General features: G+C 60.3%; 1 protein-coding gene across 2 annotated transcripts; it reads right to left on the bottom strand.

Annotated features, from left to right (window-relative positions):
* Positions 1 to 1,977: 1,977 nt before the first annotated feature.
* GATA5 (GATA binding protein 5) lies at positions 1,978 to 14,286 on the bottom strand. 2 transcript variants are annotated; one of them, XM_049869127.1, is made up of 7 exons: positions 14,213 to 14,286; positions 13,340 to 13,919; positions 11,822 to 11,997; positions 4,653 to 4,778; positions 4,160 to 4,256; positions 3,549 to 3,673; positions 1,978 to 3,392 (listed from the first exon to the last, which is right to left on the bottom strand). In XM_049869127.1, the coding sequence occupies exons 2-7, from the start codon at positions 13,896 to 13,898 to the stop codon at positions 3,237 to 3,239; spliced, it is 1,239 nt and encodes a 412-aa protein (XP_049725084.1). In that variant the 5' UTR covers positions 13,899 to 13,919; positions 14,213 to 14,286; the 3' UTR covers positions 1,978 to 3,236. The 2 variants fall into 2 exon arrangements, with proteins under 2 accessions (XP_049725084.1, XP_049725085.1); XM_049869128.1 differs by having other exon boundaries at positions 4,169 to 4,256.
* Between the last annotated feature and the right edge of the window lie 410 nt (positions 14,287 to 14,696).

Here is a 14,696-nt window from a genome sequence, read left to right as displayed (position 1 = left end):
GCCAACCCTCAGGGCTGAAATGGCGCCTCCCAGCAGGTTTGGTAGCAAAAAGACCTTCTTTCATGATGGTGATAGTGGTAAGCGGTGGTTTCTAACAATGTCCTTATTTGGTCAGCTGAAAAGTTGGCACCCCAAAGAACGGTTTTCCTTTCTTCACAGGCACGCACAGACGTGCTTTCCTACGAGGGCGGTGACGGAGTGCGCCCCTGAGCTCACGGCCGAGCACGCTGATAGGTGGCTGCCCTGGGTCAGGTCTGAGCTCGTGCAGGCCTCTCGCAAGAGCGGCGGGGGGTGGGGGCTGCGCTAGGCTGGGCCAAGGACCCTGAGATTCAGGGAAGCAGGGCGCGGGCAGCTCCGTGAGCTCGGTGTTGGGTTTCACCGCCGCTGACAGGACCCCAGGACCATGTGGGGAGCGGGGGCGGGGGGGAGCGAGCGGGCCAAGTCCTGCTGTGGACAAGGTCATGGCCCCTCACCCTTGGCTCTGCTTTCTGGAGGGAAGCAGTGAACTCAGGGCTCTAAGTGGGAATGGGGACAGTGGTGGTTCAGGGGTAGAATCTCACCTTCTGTTTTTGTGGGAGACCTGGGCTCAAGTCCAGGTGCACCTCCTTTGCAGCCACCACCCGTGTATCAGTGGAGACTTGTATGTTGCTAGGATGCTGAACAGGTTTCAGTGGAGCTTCCAGACTAAGACAGACTAGGAAGAAAGGCCTGGTGATCTACATCCAAAAATCAGCCTGTGAGAACCTAATGGATATCCCCAACCAATTATGGGGATGGTGCAGGGCCAGGCGCCCTTCAGGAGTGCGTGAGCCGACTCCAGCAGCTAGGACAGCAAGTGGGAGGAAGAAGCTGGGCCATATAAATTGTCCTGGTTCCCACGCCAGGGAGCCTGGGGTCCCTTCTGTTTCCTGCTCCTGTGGGCTCCATTTCTGGAGGGTCTGCTCCCTCCTGGCTACCCACTACTGGAGGGGACAGTTGTGGGGCCCCCAGGGGATTTTGAGGTGCAGTGGCACCCCCGCCCCCCCCAAAGGGTTCTCAAGAGAAGATGATGTGAAATGAAGGGAGCGCAGTGCCCTGGAGAAGGGGCCTGTCCTGCCCTGTCCTGCCGTCCCTGGTTGTTTTCAACCAGCCGACAGAGTGCTGGGTGGGCTGGCGGAGAAAGGGCTTCAGGAAAGAGTGCCCAGTGGCTATATTAAGGCCTATCCTGACAGCTTCCGGCCCCGGGCACTCAGGAGAAAGGCTTAAATTTAGCAGCAAGGACCATGCCCAGAGGTGGAGCACTCAGCTGCCTTCATCCCGCACATCCTGAAAAATGAAATAAAAACATGGGAAAGGAGCCCTTCCTTCTTTTCCTCTTACCTCCACCTTCCCCTCATTGACCCTGCTTCATGGACCCTGCCCCCGCCACCGACATGACTTTGTACCCCTCCAGAAAGCCTCCTTGGATTGCACTGGCTCCCAAATCGTTGCCTCCAACCCTGGGGGTGCCTAGGAATGGCTCCCCACTCCAACATGCTCGGGTTACCTGACCTGGATATGGACACATGCCCCCCCACCCTGGGGAAACTGAGGCACAGCAGGAGCGAGGGAGCTGCTCCATCCCCACTTGGGCCTGTTGTGACCTGGTGTCTTCCAGAGCCTCAGTTGTTTTCACCTGCAAAGAGGACAACAACCCAGCTCCCTTGGAGGAGGAGTGGGAAGGGGCCCTGAGGCCAGGGGACAGGCCACTGGCTTGGTTTCTGAAAGCAGGGGCTGTGGGTTGTGAGTGTCAGAGTTGCCAGGGACCCAAGGAGGAGGAGCAGCCCAGGGACCCCAGGGCAGGGATGAGGCTGGGAGCAGCCCAGGGACCCCAGGGCAGGGATGAGGCTGGGAGCAGCCCAGGGACCCCAGGGCAGGGATGAGGGGAAGGGTTAGGACTCCTCAGGCAAAGGAGAAGAGGGAAAATAAGGCTCAAGGTCTTTATTTAACAACCTTTCTTACTGTGTCATTTATCTTTTTATAAAAAAAGACAACACCCAGGGAAATCGGGTGGAAGAACCTCTGGAGGGGCAACTTCAGACGGACGGACCTGTTCCAGAAGCTAACCCAGGATGGCCATTTTTTTAAAATATAAAAGAAATGGTTTAAGCAGGGTGGTTTTGCACATGGTCAGTGTCAGCTGTTTTGATTGACTCACAAGATGTTTTAAAAAAAATTGGAATCAAATTGTGAAAAGAAAGCTTTACATTGGAAGATTTCACATAAAAGAAATCCAGATATCTGGCTTCCTGGAAAAAATCCAGTTTTGTTGGTGAAAGGCAGCAGCAGGGTGTAAGTGTGGATGTGGCCTCTCTGCAGGCCCCACTCCCCTCCACTCCTTATTGCCTCCCTGACATCACTCACCGGCTCTCCTGGGCGGGGTGGCCTCTAGCTAGTGTTACCAGTGAATTTATCATCCAAACTGGGGCTGGGGCCTTTTGTGAGTGAAAGGGGTGCTAGTGATGATTCTCTTGGGACTGTAGGCCTCTCTGGGATGGCCACATAAGCTGGGACATGTGACCACTCCATTAGCCCCGAAGTGTGGGTCAAACAGGGCCCCAGACACAGTCCATCTGTTGGACACAGATTCTGTCAGAACAAAGCCCTTTACTGCCCCCTTGGGAAAACCATCCAAATAAATAGACAAAAGTCCACACCGACTTGGTTGTGGATGGCTGCCCCTTATGGGCAAGTCCTTGTGCAGTGCACAACCTGTACCTCTGTCCTGGCAGCCCTGTTCTCATAGGAGGGACTGTTCTCTATGCCTGTAGCTCCATCATCAAATGTGGGATGCAGGACTGACCCTAGGCGAGGCCTGAGCAGGGGGGTGGACTTGGGGTCCGGTTTTGCAGCATGAGTTCAGGGGTCTTCCAATCACAGAGCCCGTAAACATGTCGACAGTGAGTGTTGACCCAGAATTCAAGTTGGCGGTGGGCGGCCCAGGGCACAGGAGCCGACACGGTCCAGAGCCTCATGCAGCGTTCAGAGGTCCCTCTGCGGCCCGGGGGCCTGAGCCTGTATCCTACAGGCCTTCCTCCTGTTCTGAGCAGAGAGGCCTTCCCGCCAGGCTAAGGCACGCCCCATGCCGTGGGCTTCCGAGGCCAGAGGAAGCCATTCCTTGGTAGGCAGGTGGGTGGGCCAGCGAGGTGCCGGCAGTGAGGTGGGTCAAATGGGTGCTGTCTTGTGGGGAGGCACCCCAGATGCCGCGTGCCTGGGGCCTAGGCCAAGGCTAGCGCACACCAGGCCTCCTGGCGCAGGGCCCCACTGAGGCCAGCCTGGGGGCCCAGGGCAGCGGAAGGGAATCCAAAGTCCTCCGGCTCAAACTTGAACTCTAATTGGCTGGGAGGCAGGGGCTCGTCCACCTGACTGGAGGCCTGCAGGGAGGACAGGCGAGTGCATGAGAACCCAGGCTGTCCGGCCCCACTCAGGGTCTGAGCCTGGATGGGTCTGAGTGGTAAGGGAGCTGGGGAGGCTTCCCTGAGGAGCCTGGGAGTGAGCTTGGGGCGCCCCGCCACACCTGGTCCCATTACCTGGGAGGTGATACTAGGCCCAGGGCACATCGGGGATGCCAGGCTAGACTTGGGCTTCAAAGTGGTCGCTGAGCTCTTGGAGTTGGGGACAGAGGACAGGGAGCCTGCGGTGCTCGCGGTGGACCCTGCGGGGAAGGCAGGTGTTTACAGATCTGCCCAGAGAGGCACCAGGACTCCTCAAGTCACACAGCAAGTGAGGGGTGGGTGTGGCCGACTCAGCTGCAGCTTCTTTGACCCCCACCCCAACCCCTCCTCAGTCAGAGCATAACAGGGCAGAAGTGGGGGCATTTGCATCTGGGGAGGACGATGCTTGAGCCAAACATAAACCCAAACCCAAACTCAAACCTGTTGCCGTCAAGTTGATTCTGACTCATAGAGACCCTAAAGGACAGAGTAGAACTGCCCCGTAGGGTTTCCAAGGAGTGCCTGCTGGATTCGAACTGCCGACCTTTTGGTTAGCAGCCATAGCTCTTAACCTACACCACCAGGGTTTCCTCAGCCAAACATATAAATCTCTAATGGTGGAATTTCAGAAACTAAAAGCGACCCCATGGGGAGAATGTGCACCCCCAGACCTGGCACCAGCCTCGCCTGGTCCCAGCCCCCCACACCTGATCCACCTGAGGAGCCCCTGTTCTTGGCGGTGCCTTTAGGTTTCCTCTTTCGAGTCTGGATGCTCTCCTTCTTCATCGCCAGAGGCCGTGGCACCTGGTGGAGCGGCAGGGGGTGGAGTGGGGCCTAGGTCCTCTCCTCCCCCTACCGTGGGAGCTGCCCAAGTCTTCATAGCCCCGACTGGCCAGCTTGCACCCCAGCTGGGCACCTTCCTCCCTGGCGGGAAAGGAGTAGCCCATAGTGGCTGAGACTGGGGCGCCCCAAGGGGGGACTCAGATGTTCCAGCCTCAGTGGCCCCGTCTGTACAATGGGAGTAACCGTATGAGGCCCTGCAGTAAAGCGTGGCGCGGGCAGTCGGCAGGCTCATGCGTGTGACACATGTGCTACTCAGCACAGGGGCCGCCATCCCTGCCAGCTCCTCCCTGGCCTGGTCTCTGCCCTGGCTGGAGGGCGCCCTCTGTGCCCACTCCCGCCCCGTGGCGGTCCACTCACCCCATGAAGCTTCATGTAGAGACCGCAGGCATTGCACACGGGCTCGCCTTCTGCGCTTCGTCGCCACAGCGTTGTGTTGGTGGTGCGGCAGTTGGTGCAGCAGAGGCCGGCGCGGCGGGAGGAGGACTGTGGGGATGTCACGGCTGCTGAGAACCCAGCGCTGGACACTGACCACCGGAGCGGGGGGCGGGAGCCAGGCCCAGGACTGACCGCCAGCCAGGCTAGGGGAGCTGGTGCGTGAGGGTGCTGAGGTTGTGAGCTCTGCCCGCACCGGCCTGGCAGGCCTCGGTTGGCCCTGGGGCGGGTCACGCCATCCTTGTGGGCCTTAGTTTCCCCATCGGTAAAGCGGGATGATGACAGACCCACCCTGCCTGGCTGTGGGGTTAGGGATGCAGCTTGAGAAGGGCCAGGCACAGGGAGGTGACGTAGGGACATGCTACCATCTTCCTGTGGTGCCTCTTTAGCCACCAACACGTGTCCGTGGTGAGGCAGCCCTCAGAGCCACGGACCCCAAGATCTGGCCCTGCGCTCAGCGTTTGGGGCACCTGCCTCCCTCCCAGGCCAGTGGGCCCATTCTTAGCAGCAGCACCCACAGCTCAAGAACTCCCCCTGACTCCCACTGCCCACTGGACAGAAGACCAAGGCACCGGTCCCTGTCTGCCTGGGCCTCCTCCCCTCACTGTTTGCTGTGCTCCCATACCTCTCACCCCTTCCTGCCTCAGCCTCTGCTGGAAGACTGACCTCTGACCCTGCAGACCCAAATCTAACCTGGGACCTGACCTTGGCACGTAGGAACCTCCTGGGGCCCCAGTTCAAGAGCCAGCTCCAGGGTCCTGTCAGTGGTTCTGGTGGGGCTCAGGAATCTGGATTCAACTGGCCTAGGGGGACCTGATGGCTGGCTTGGGGGACCACTGCAGGAGGCCTGCTCAGGGGGCACCTCAACAGCTCAGTGGCCCTGCTCCTGGTTGAGCCACCTCTCTTGGGGTTTGGATGGAGTCCTGTGCCCTCCCAGGCTGGGAGTGCCACAGTAAGATGCTCGGACCCAAAGCCCCCGCAGCCCAGCAGTGCCATCTTGCAGGTGACTCCACCCTCCCAGCCGCCTCTCCTTGGAGGCTGCTGGCTCTCCTCACCCCACAGCCCCTGCCTGCAGACCCATGGGCCCATCCGGCCCCCTTTTCCCTTTGTACGGCTCCATCAGGTGGCTCCTGACGCCTGTCGCCAACCCGGTGCCCCTGTGGGATCTCTAGCCAGCCCCTGCCTGCAGTGAGTCTGTACCCCCAGCTCAGGGCACAGCCAGAGAGAACCATGCGCCAAAGGAATCCACCCCGGATAAGGGCTGGGGGTAGACACGGGCTGGCCTCAGTTTCCGCATCTGCCCTCAGTCCTGGATCCCTTCTTGCTGCCGTGACCAAGCATCTGCTACCCCTCCCCCCGGGCTGCGGTCAGCTGGTCAAGGGTGCAGGCCTGGGTGCCAGGGGTTTTCTGTGATGGCCCAAGAGGAGCGGTCTGGGGTATCGAGGGTCTCCCTGATACCTTCACAGACTGACAACTGTGCAGAGCCATTGTGCAACCATTGGATATTCCTCAGACAGAAAACACCTCCTCACCAGCCCCACCCTACCCCAGGTGCCCACAGGCGACCCTGTCAGAGGTTCCAGAGACTTCCATCCTGTGTAATGTGGGGCTCGGCTGGGCTCAGCCCCACTTGGCCCTGGCTCTGGGACAAAAGGCGGAAAGGAGAGGGAAGCACAAGGTCTTGGTGACCAGAGCGGGAGCCACCGAGGCGGCTCTAGAGGGCTGAAGCTCCTGTCTGGCTAGGAGGCGGGTAGGACAGCCGCCCTGTCCCCTGGCTGATGGCCTCGATGCCATGGCTGAGTTGGGCCTGGTGTCCAGGCACTTGGGGGTTGCTAGGAGTCTCTGCCATGGAGATCACTGGGCCTGGCAGAGGCCCTGGCAAAACCAGAAGGGAGGGTTGGTCAGCCCCCGAGGTGGATGGCGGGGAACTCTCTGAGGCAGGAGCACTGGACTCCAAGTTGGCTGGGGGCCCCAGCCCCAGCCCCTCTGGGAAACGTAGACCCCGGCCAGAGGGCAGCTGCTTTTACTGGGTGGGATTTGACTCTGTCCCCCATTCCCAATCCACCTCCTAGTGAGGGAGCTGTGGACACGGCGTGGAGCCTGGCCCTCAGGGCCCATTGTCCCTCATGGGGCAGGGCCCCCTCCCAGCCTTGTGGTTGCCACCTACCTCAGCCCAGGCTCCCTGACTTCCACCATCCGCCTGCCTTCCTGAAGCGGAGAAGGCCTCGGGACCTGCCTGGAGTCACCAGATTTAGCCAAGAGAGGACACCCAGCTAAATGGACTTCAGATAAGCAACAAAAACTGCAGGCAAGCCTGTTTCATGCAGTATCAGCGACACACTGGTACTTTTGTTTTTCTGAAATTCACACTTACCTGGGTGCCCTTATCTGGTGACCCTGACCCACCCTCTGGATCCCACTGTGGTCCCCACCTCCGGCTGTGCCTTCAAGCTAATGGGGCCCACAGTCTGAGGCTTGCCCCTCCCTCCGCAGTGGAGACCCTGGGCCGTTTTAGCAATCATTCTCACTTGGAGTTCACGTAGCTGCCTCCACGATTCAGAAGAACATGTGTCCTTGAAACCTCATGAATCACAGCACGAAAACAGTCTCCTCTGACCTTCCAGCAACTTCCTCTTAAAGATCTTTCTCACAGACCCTCACGAGGGCACAGAGACTCAGACGGAGGATGGGGCGCTCCAGTGCTGTTTTCAGTAGCATGTGTGAGCACATGCACACATGTATACACATGTGTACACAGGCACAGATGTACACACGTGCACACATGCACTTGAATGCACACATATGCACACACAGACATGGATACTTACATACACATGCACGCACACGCACATGCACCCCCTGGAGGGAGGCAGGGCTGTGTGAACTGAGGACCCAAAACTGTCTCCGCAACACGGACTATGGAGAGAAATGAAAGCCGAGGGACCCGCATGAAACATCTGTGCAGAAACCACCCTCAGCAGCAGGCACACTCATCACCTTACACGCTGGGGCTTGAAGGATAAAATCCAGACCCCCCGTCTGAATCTTCGTACAACGAGCATGTTTTAAGTCTATGAAATTAAGGCCTGGAAGGGAAGGGCAAGCCCTTTAAATGTGCCGGTGCTTCCTCTGTTAACCATTTTCCTCTACCTCTGCAGGAGGTCAGTTTACGGTGGGAAACTGAGGCTCAGAGGAGTCGAAAGACCCAGCCAAGTGTGCTTTGCTTCCAGGACGTGCTCCTGGTGGTGCCCTTGGCCTGCACTGGTGTCCCTGAGCCCTCCACACCCTGCCGGACGCACAGGCCTCCATCTGTCCTTCCTCACCCTCCAGACAGGCACCAGGCATGGCTGTGCTCAGAGCCCCGCGCGCCCCAGCCCCTCCCAGCTGGGTTTCTTTCCTCTTCTCTGGTCTGTTCTTTTCAAAGGAAGTGGGACTTCAAAGCCTGCTCAGCAGCCCTGAGCGCCAGGCCCCTGTGAGTCTGAAAAAGACCCAGATAAATCGGGTGGGGCCGGCGCCGTGCTGGTAGGAGGTACAGAGAGGGAGAGATTGGAGCTGGTGTGGAGGGACAGGCAAGCGCACACGAAGAGGCACTTTGAAAAATAAAAACTGCAATTCACTAGCAGCCTGCAGCCTTCTCTCAGATCAGAGCCTGCCACCCACAATCGGCAGATGTGCCACGGATGGCGGCAGTGGTGGCCAAGGGGTCTGAGCCTCTGGGGATAAGGGTGGATGGGATGGCCTCCAATCTCAGCAGGACGCTCTGGGGAGAGACGTGTGGCTGACACTGGACATGGTAAAGCCCTCATGTACCCACTGCCTGACGAGGCAAACGGTGCTGAAGGCTGAGAGTCCATGAGCGGCTAGGCAGGAAGGAACCGGAGGTAGTGAGGGCAAGGCCTCAGCTCAACCAAGGACACTCAGCCACACGTGGCACTGTGACTCCTGGGGCTGGCACCAGGGCGGCTTTGGGACTGTGGGTCTGCCCTGCTGCCCACTCTGCCATCTGCTCTGACCTTGGCTGTAGCCCTGCTTTAGCCTGGGCTCCAGTGTCTGGTGCAGTGGGCCTGTATGCGGGGGTGGGGGGGCTGCATGGGGCTCGGAGAGTGCCTGGCTGTGCCCACACACATGCAAGTCAAACATAGGAGAAGAGGGGGAAGGAGGAGAGGAGACCACCACCAGCCATCCTCTGCCAACTACACCGAAGGAGGGAGGAGAAACCACTACCAGCCATTTTCCCTGCTATCTACATTGACGGAAGGGTTGACCACCATTAGCCATCTTCCATGCTGTCTATACTGACGGAGCGGGGAGAAACCACCACCAGCCAACCTCCCTGCCATCTACACTGATGGAGGGGGGACCACCACCAGCTGTCCTCTCCTGTCTACACTGACAAGAGGATCACCACCAGCCATCCTCTGCCATCTACACTGACAGAGGGAGGACCATCACCAGCTTTCCTCTGCCGTCTACACTGATGAGAGCCCCGTCTGCATCCCGAGGATGCTCACAAACAAGCACACCAAAGGGCTCCTTGTCACTGTCAGGCTCCTGTATGCTGGTGCCAAGCTCCTGGGCCTTGCAGTCATTTAAAGAGGATTAGAACAAACCCTCCCCGGGACCCCTCCCCCGTGCCTGTTCTGAACACTAGGGGGGAGGGGGAGGTGCAGCTGGGAAACTGGGGGGCAAGTCTAGGGGTGACCGGCCTGATCCTGCCACTGCTGGGTGCCACGGGAGCCCAGGGCTCTTTCTTGGGATTTCCATACTGAGCCTGGAAGGCCCTGCCAGAACCAGCCACAGGTAGGTGAGGACCTGGGCAGGGGCCCCCGGCATGAGTCAGAGGAACACCAGGTCCTACTTGGGGGAGCTGGGGCACAGAGCAGCCTGTGATGCCCCAGTACACTTCCTGGCGTGTTCCACACACACCCAGATCTCCATAGTGCTGGACACTGGTGACCAGGCCCACCCCACACCCAGGGCTGTGGCCTCAGGATGAGCAGGCCCACGGGGATGCAGACGCCAACGTCCTGGAGCCTCTTGGGTGCTGGTGTTCTGAGCCTGCACAGCACTGCCTGAGCTCCCTGTACCATGAGGCTGATTTAATCTCTCCAGCGTGGCAGAAGGGCAGTTACTGAGCCCCTCTCCCCATTTCTCAGGTGAGAAGACTGAGGCTCCAAGGGCTGGAGAACTGTCCACTCGATGCCGCACCCCAGGCCAGGAGACCCAGGACACATGCAGGGGCACAGGGTGCACTGGGCAGGGAGTCCTGAGTCAAAGCCTGGGCCTACCCACATGGGCTTTGCGCTCTGAGCCCCACCACACCTGGGCTACTGAGAAGGGAAGTAAGATGGGCGGCTCTGCCTGCCCTACCCACCAAGCCAGGAATTTTCTGCCTTGAAGTGGGTCCTGCATGTGGTGGGGGCACAGGCAGGCTCCCTCCTGGTCCTCTGTTCTGCACTCTGTCTTTGGCACCCAGGTCAGGGATTGCTAGAGAGGAGTGGGCAAAGCCCAAGGATCGGCCAGCCTGCTGCCTGGGGCTGGGGCTGGGGCCTGGGGGTGCTGGTCCCCTTCCCCTTCAGGAGGCCACACCAGACACCAGGTCACACTGCACCCCCAAGGAAGGAGGGGCGATTGCTGAGGCAGATGGGCTAAGGAAGAAGCCGAGGGCGTAAAGGCGAGCTTGGGGGACCCACAGCACCCCAAACTCTTAGCCAGCTGGGTGGAAGAACAGTTTCTGCCTGAAAACAACCTGACCTGTCAGTCCGCTGTGGACTCAGCAAGGAAAGGTTGGGCCCAGGCCCCCAGCACAAACCAGAGCCTCTGACTGCCGCCAAGGCTTGGAAGCGAGCGGCCGGAGAGTAACTGACAGAGAATCAAAATCAACACGGTTCAGAGTAGCAATCGACCACGAAGGGTCGGGGACAGCGGCAGCCAGGGCATGGTGGCCCTTGAACTGGGCCCAGAAGGACAAGCAGAGCCTTCTGCCTGGCCCTGCATGCAGGGCTCACACCAGCTGGAGACCAGAGAGCCTGGGCCCCCAGGGAACATGCCCCTGGCTTGTCCCCAGCACTCAGGGCCTCCCTTAACTTGAACCAACTTTCAAACAAGTTCCTGCCACCATCTTATTGTGAAACAAGTTGAACATAAAATTTGTCTGTGAAACAGTGTAGAAGAAAGTTATATTAAAACTTTCACACCAGCTTTTGGGGGTCTGTCCTGCTCAGCAAAAGTTGGGGCTCCCCAGTCCACATTCCCTGCTTACCCACTCCCACACGGAAAGAAGAACCAAAAGTGAAAACAAGCTTTGCCCAAGGAGGCAGGAACAGGCACAGACCCAGTTTTCTTTCCACCTGTGTGGGACGTGCCCCCCAAGGGGGCGGGCAGGACCAAAGGCCCCTCCCATTGCAGACTTCACTGCCCCCCAACAAGGCATCTAGCCAGCTGTCCCCATCCCCCGTGGAGTCCTCTGCCCACCTCCTGGGTCGAAGTTTCAGGAAGCACACAGACCGGCGAGCTCCACAGTGCCAGTCCAAGCGGGGGGGGGGTGGGGGGAGCTTTTGACCCACTGGGGCCCTCCAGGTGCCCCACCGCCCCTGGAGACAGAGCTGCCTCTTCCCTGCTGTAGGTTTCCCGGTGCTGGTGCCTAGAGGAGCTGAGCTCAGAGGGCCAATGGAACCTGGGACCGTCCCTATCCAAACTGCTGCCCTGGTCCCACATCCTCGCTCACTCCCCCAACAAGCACCTCTTCCCCACCAGGTCACTAGAGCTGCCCGGGTGGGTCAAAGATGCTGGCCATCCCCATTTGCCCTCCTGGGCCTCGAGTCCTGGCTCCCTCCCTCCCACACAAGGTCTCCCAGTCTCCCTGAGATGCCAGGGTAAGTCTGAGAGGGGCTGAGCTGGATCCCATGGAGGGACCCCCCGGCTGTCTCCGTCCAAGAACCTCCCTCACTCCCACACATGAGGCCTCCCCCATCCAGTCACTTCAGAGTCCCCGAGTGGATTGCAGTAGCTGAGCAGCTGGCCCCACCCTGCTGGCCTCTGCTCCGCTCCGCCGCCGCTGCCGCCGCTGCTCCCGCTGCCGCTCCCTCACTCACCAGGCGCTTCTGGGGCTGCACCAAAGGCCGGTTGATGCCGTTCATCTTGTGGTAGAGGCCACAGGCGTTGCACAGGTAGTGACCGGTGCCGTCGCGGCGCCACAGCGGTGTGGACAGGGCCCCGCAGTTGACACACTCGCGACCTTCTCCAGGGAACTCCTCCAGGAAGTCGGACACTGGGAGACAGGCAGCTGGTGGGGGACCATCCTGCACCCTGCCATCTTCCCTTGTACTCTTTTATTTTTACTTTTATCTTCTTTTTTTTTGCCTTAAAATTTTTTTATTTTAAAACGAACTAATTAATTAAGCTTTAGATTTTAACTTTTATTTTAAATTTACATACAGTAAAACTTGTGCTGAACTTAAAAAAGTCGTCAGAGATGGTTTTTATAAAGCGGGTTAATAGATCCAGCCTGGTGGCCAGGGATCCCCCTCTTCATAGCTCTCCTCCAGCTTTCTTGGGAAGGCACCAGCCTCTACGAGGGAGGTGGCAAAAGGGCCAGAACCAGGACTCTGGTGCCTTCGCTCCACAAAAGGGCTGCACCCCCTCAGGCCTGCCTTGTCCTCTGCAAAGTGGGACGATTTCCGCGGACCTGGGGTGGCTTTTTTTTTTGGGGGGGGGTGGCTAGGTTAAATGAGATACGTCTCTGTACATGGAAGTTGGAACGATTTTTACAGTTTGTGTTTGCTGTGATTGTAACAACCGGCCCACCTCGCCCCCCACTGGGTGGTTGCACATGGGGTTTGGGATGGGGTCACCATAGACCCCTCCTGGTCGGCACGCACGCGGGTGGCTGGGGTGCCCAGTGGGGACCATGCAGGACCAATCCTCGCCAGGCTGGGGTTGGGCGCCAGGCACTGGGCTGCCTGGGCAGCAGGGCCAGGGCACCCTTGGGTCTGGGCCGCAGGGTTTCCTGCGCGGGGGGGCAGGCCAAGGCTGGCCTGGAGCAGGGCAGACAGGACGGCCCCAGCAAACATGGAGGCCCTCGGGTTTTGGGCCCGCAACACCTCTCCCTGGGAAGAAAAAGTGGTGGCGCCAACTACTCAGAACCCGGGGGGAGCTGCAGATGCTGCAGATGCCTGGAATCGGATTATTCACATTTACACCCCTGGAGTGATGGAAATCAGGCCTCCAATTATAATACAGAAACATCACACATCAAGGAGATGACTGACGGAAGTGGCTCGAATAAACCAGTATATCGAGCTTTATAAAAATAATTTCCCAAACTGACTTCATAAAAACATTCAAGATTTAGGCTCCGGATTGCCGTGATCCAGAATGTGGTTTTGTGTTGGGATGAATGGGAGACAGTAATAAATACATTTTCTTACTAATGTGTAAAAAAAAAAAAATTGGATTGGGTCCTCAAGTCCCAGAGTTCTGGGCCTGCCCCCTGCGTCCCCGAGTGCAGCGCTCTGGCGCTGGGGGAGGTCATTTCGCAGGGTGCGGGTTTGCGCCCCGAATACCAGCATCCAGACCGAGTCAGCGCAAACACCCCCACTCCCCGAACTCACCGAAGGCGGCCCTGCGGCCTGGAAGACCGGCGGGTCGGCCCTGCAGGCCGGCCGAGCGGCCCTGCAAACCCGGCAGGACACTGGTGTCGAATGGCCCAGTGGTCCAGGTCGGGGTCACATCGGGGCCCACGTAGGGCGGATAGGCTCCGGGGTACGAAGCTCCCACGGGTCGCCCGAGCGGAGCTGGGTACTGTTCGCGACCCAGCAGCGCACCTTGGTAGGCGTCGCCATCCCGGCCCCCAGCTCCGCCGCCGCCGGGCCCCGGCGGACTGTGCGCGAAGGGAAAGGCAGCAGACCCGGGCGGCTGAGCAGGCGGCGGGTGCGGGCTGCCCGCGCCAAAGGCGGACGGGTCTGCAGCTGCCTGAGCCCAGCCAGGGTGCACGGCGAGCGCGGGGGGCTGCGGACCCGGCTCGCACGCGGGCAGGTAGGGCAGCATGGAGGACACGCGCGCCGGCGGCACGAACACCGGGGAGCCTGCGCCCGGCGCGTGTAGGAAGGTGCCCGAGTCTGCGTAGGCGGCCTGGTTGGGGCTCGGGGCCAGTGCCAGGCTTTGGTACATCTTCCCGGGAGCAGCCTTGACCTGCAGGGAAGAGGGACCCGAATCAGGGTCGTGGCTGCGTGCGGCCCCCGCCAGCGTCCGCGCTTGTGCCCGGCAGGTGCCACTGCTGGGGCCCTGCGGCATGGCTGCTTCCAGCGCGGCTCTGGAGCCCGCGAGGGCGGGCCCGAGCGGCGTCCCCAGGGTGGCCCGGGAGCCAAGCCCACTTTCTCCACCGCCGGGCTTCGGGGGTCCCGGGGTGACTCAGTGGCTAAGGGGAAGGGCCTGGGGTGCGGAGCCCCGCGCGCCGCGGGAGGGCGCTGGGCCGAGGCACTCACCAGAGGTCGAGAGGGCCGGGCCGGGGCCGGAGGGCGCGGACGACCCGACGGGTGCGGCTGGCGCGGCGGGCCAGCAACAGGCCGGCTGGAGACTGGGAGCCCAGGCGGCGCGGCTCGGCAGGGAACCCCGAGGTCAGGCCGCCCCTCGCCGCCGCCCCGCCCCCCAGCGCCGCCCCGCCCCTCGGTCCTGCCTACCCGCGGGGTCAGCGTCTGGACTCAGGCCTCCGCGCCGCGTGATCCTAGCGTGCGGGACCCGCGGGGCTAGGCGGCAAAGGCGACCGGGACGTCCCGCGCGGGCGTCCACGCACTGGTCCACCACCGAGAGGGCGGTCTCGAAGGACCCCTGGGGGTTGGGCGCTGAGGCGTCTGTAACTTTGTTCAGAGGCTCGGAGGCCCACTCTCTACCCCCTCGCCGGCGCCGGGCTCCGGCCCAGGGCTGGCCTCGCGTCTTGTTGTGGGCTGTGGGCGAGTCCCTGAGCCCGGC

This window comes from Elephas maximus, chromosome 25 (assembly GCF_024166365.1).
Source record: "Elephas maximus indicus isolate mEleMax1 chromosome 25, mEleMax1 primary haplotype, whole genome shotgun sequence".
In the NCBI taxonomy this organism is placed as follows: Eukaryota; Metazoa; Chordata; class Mammalia; order Proboscidea; family Elephantidae; genus Elephas; species Elephas maximus.
This window is presented reverse-complemented; position numbering and strand designations above follow the sequence as displayed.

Coding starts and splice junctions, on each gene's coding strand:
- GATA5 (XM_049869127.1), bottom strand. CDS start 13,898: ATGTACCAAAGCCTGGCACTGGCCCCGAGCCCCAACCAGGCCGCCTAC. Junction 4,257..4,652: donor TCTACATGAAGCTTCATGGG/GTGAGTGGACCG, acceptor CCGCTCCACCAG/GTGCCACGGCCTCTGGCGAT. Junction 3,674..4,159: donor GGGCTCCTCAGGTGGATCAG/GTGTGGGGGGCT, acceptor CCTTCCCCGCAG/GGTCCACCGCGAGCACCGCA.